General features: G+C 44.4%; 1 protein-coding gene across 1 annotated transcript in view; it reads right to left on the bottom strand.

Annotated features, from left to right (window-relative positions):
- LOC106818286 (X-box-binding protein 1-like) overlaps positions 1-1233 on the bottom strand; it is a 7257-nt gene extending 6024 nt beyond the window's left edge. The window contains exon 1 of the mRNA XM_014823008.1: positions 865-1233. Coding sequence (XP_014678494.1) covers positions 865-1058 — 194 coding nt within the window. The 5' untranslated portion in view covers positions 1059-1233. The remainder of the gene's footprint in view (positions 1-864) is intronic.
- Positions 1234-1692: the final 459 nt, after the last annotated feature.

Below are 1692 nucleotides of genomic sequence, written 5' to 3'. Positions count from 1 at the left end.
GGCATTTTTGTTGATGGTGACGTGACTTCGGTTGAAGCAAGAGCGGATTCAACGACCAATCGGATGGGCGCGTGCGTTTGAGCGACTCGCTTATAGCGCATGTGGAAATGCGTTTACGCTACAGCGTCAACAGAAAATGACCAGCGCGCTCAAGATATATTGACCGCTGTCACTTCGGAATTTTTTTGTAACTAGGTGTAATATCTAGTTTAATACAGAGTATATCGCGATGACATAAGTAAGTTGCCAGATAGCGGAGAACGGTTTGTGTGGATTAATAAAAACCCTTTGAAATTCTAGTCTCTGAAAACGCACCAGCAAACCGGCCGCGCCACCACGCCCCAGCCCGCGAGTGATTCACTCGGGCATTCTCCAGCTACAAAAGGATAGGGAGCTTTTGGTAACCCATTACCTCTTGGTTTTGAGTTACATTATTGTATCTAATGATCTGCTAGCCTCCAAGAAACAGTATTGCTAGGTATGAGAGCGTATAGACAATCCGAATGTATAGATCATATCCGTAGCACAGATCTGGTCGGCGGCTAATGATAAACTGGATTACAAATGTTACACAAGAAATATTTATAATCATTTTGATATAATACTAAATAAACAAACGATTGCGATTACCAGTTTACTCTGACTAGCGCCCTAGCTTAGCTACGTAAAACTCGCACAAACCAAAACAGGCATAACATCTGTGACCTTGTTAATAATATTAAACAGTTATAATGAATCATATGATTGTCATTGACTGCATCAATCCCGTCATGCATGACAACAAACGAAATGGCAGAAGTTTCACGTCTCACACAAAGATATAACATTATTAATATTAGATCAATAAAACCACACACTACATACCTTCTAAGGAGCTTCTCATTTGGCGAAAGGTTGGTCAAACGTTGTCGCTTTCTCGCAACGCAAAGACTGCTGTTGTTGTTGTTGCCAAAATCCATATTCTCTTTCTTGACCAGGCTGGCCGAACGAATGGCAGGCAAATTTCCGCTACCAGCCCTTGGTACACCAGTAATGATGATGGTTTTCGTCATAGACATCGTTAAAGTAGAAGAAGGCCAAGCCTTTCCGTTCGTCCGTCCGCTACATTCGACAAACTACTACCAACTGTTTGGAAAACCGTAAATTCTCGCAGACTTACATCATTATTCAGGAATCGAAGGAAAACTGGCACAAACGACGACCGAATGCGTACCAGGATATGTCAGCGTGGCGCCTCGTGATTGGTCAGAATGCGGGTCATGACGTCATCGTTACGCACTGACGCTCAGACCGCAGTCACGTGTGTGTTGCGGTACATTTTGCTGATGCAATTTCGATATACGTGTCGTTGTACCTCGTGGAAGTTTGAGGGGGAGAGGGATGGGGTGGCTAACCACCCACCCTGTGTTACACGACTATTCCATTGTTTTCGTAAATGGCTGATATTGCAAGCCTGAAAGCAATGGACAGCTCATTTCTTTTTCTATGTGTCGTCAGAAGTATAGCTGCATATGTTGTACCCGGATGTGTCTCAAATGCCAACTCGCGCATTATAACGCGGATACATATAATGCCCATGATCGCTCTAGCTGTCTCTCCCTCCCTCGCTATCGTGCTCTCTCTCTCTCTCTCTCTCTCTCTCTCTCTCTCTCTCTCTATCTCTCCCCTCTCCCCTCTCCCCTCTCTTTATCC

Source organism: Priapulus caudatus, unplaced genomic scaffold (assembly GCF_000485595.1).
Source record: "Priapulus caudatus unplaced genomic scaffold, Priapulus_caudatus-5.0.1 Scaffold2136, whole genome shotgun sequence".
Classification (NCBI taxonomy): Eukaryota; Metazoa; Priapulida; class Priapulimorpha; order Priapulimorphida; family Priapulidae; genus Priapulus; species Priapulus caudatus.
Note: the sequence above shows the minus strand (reverse complement) of the source record. Positions and strands in the feature narration are given on the sequence as shown.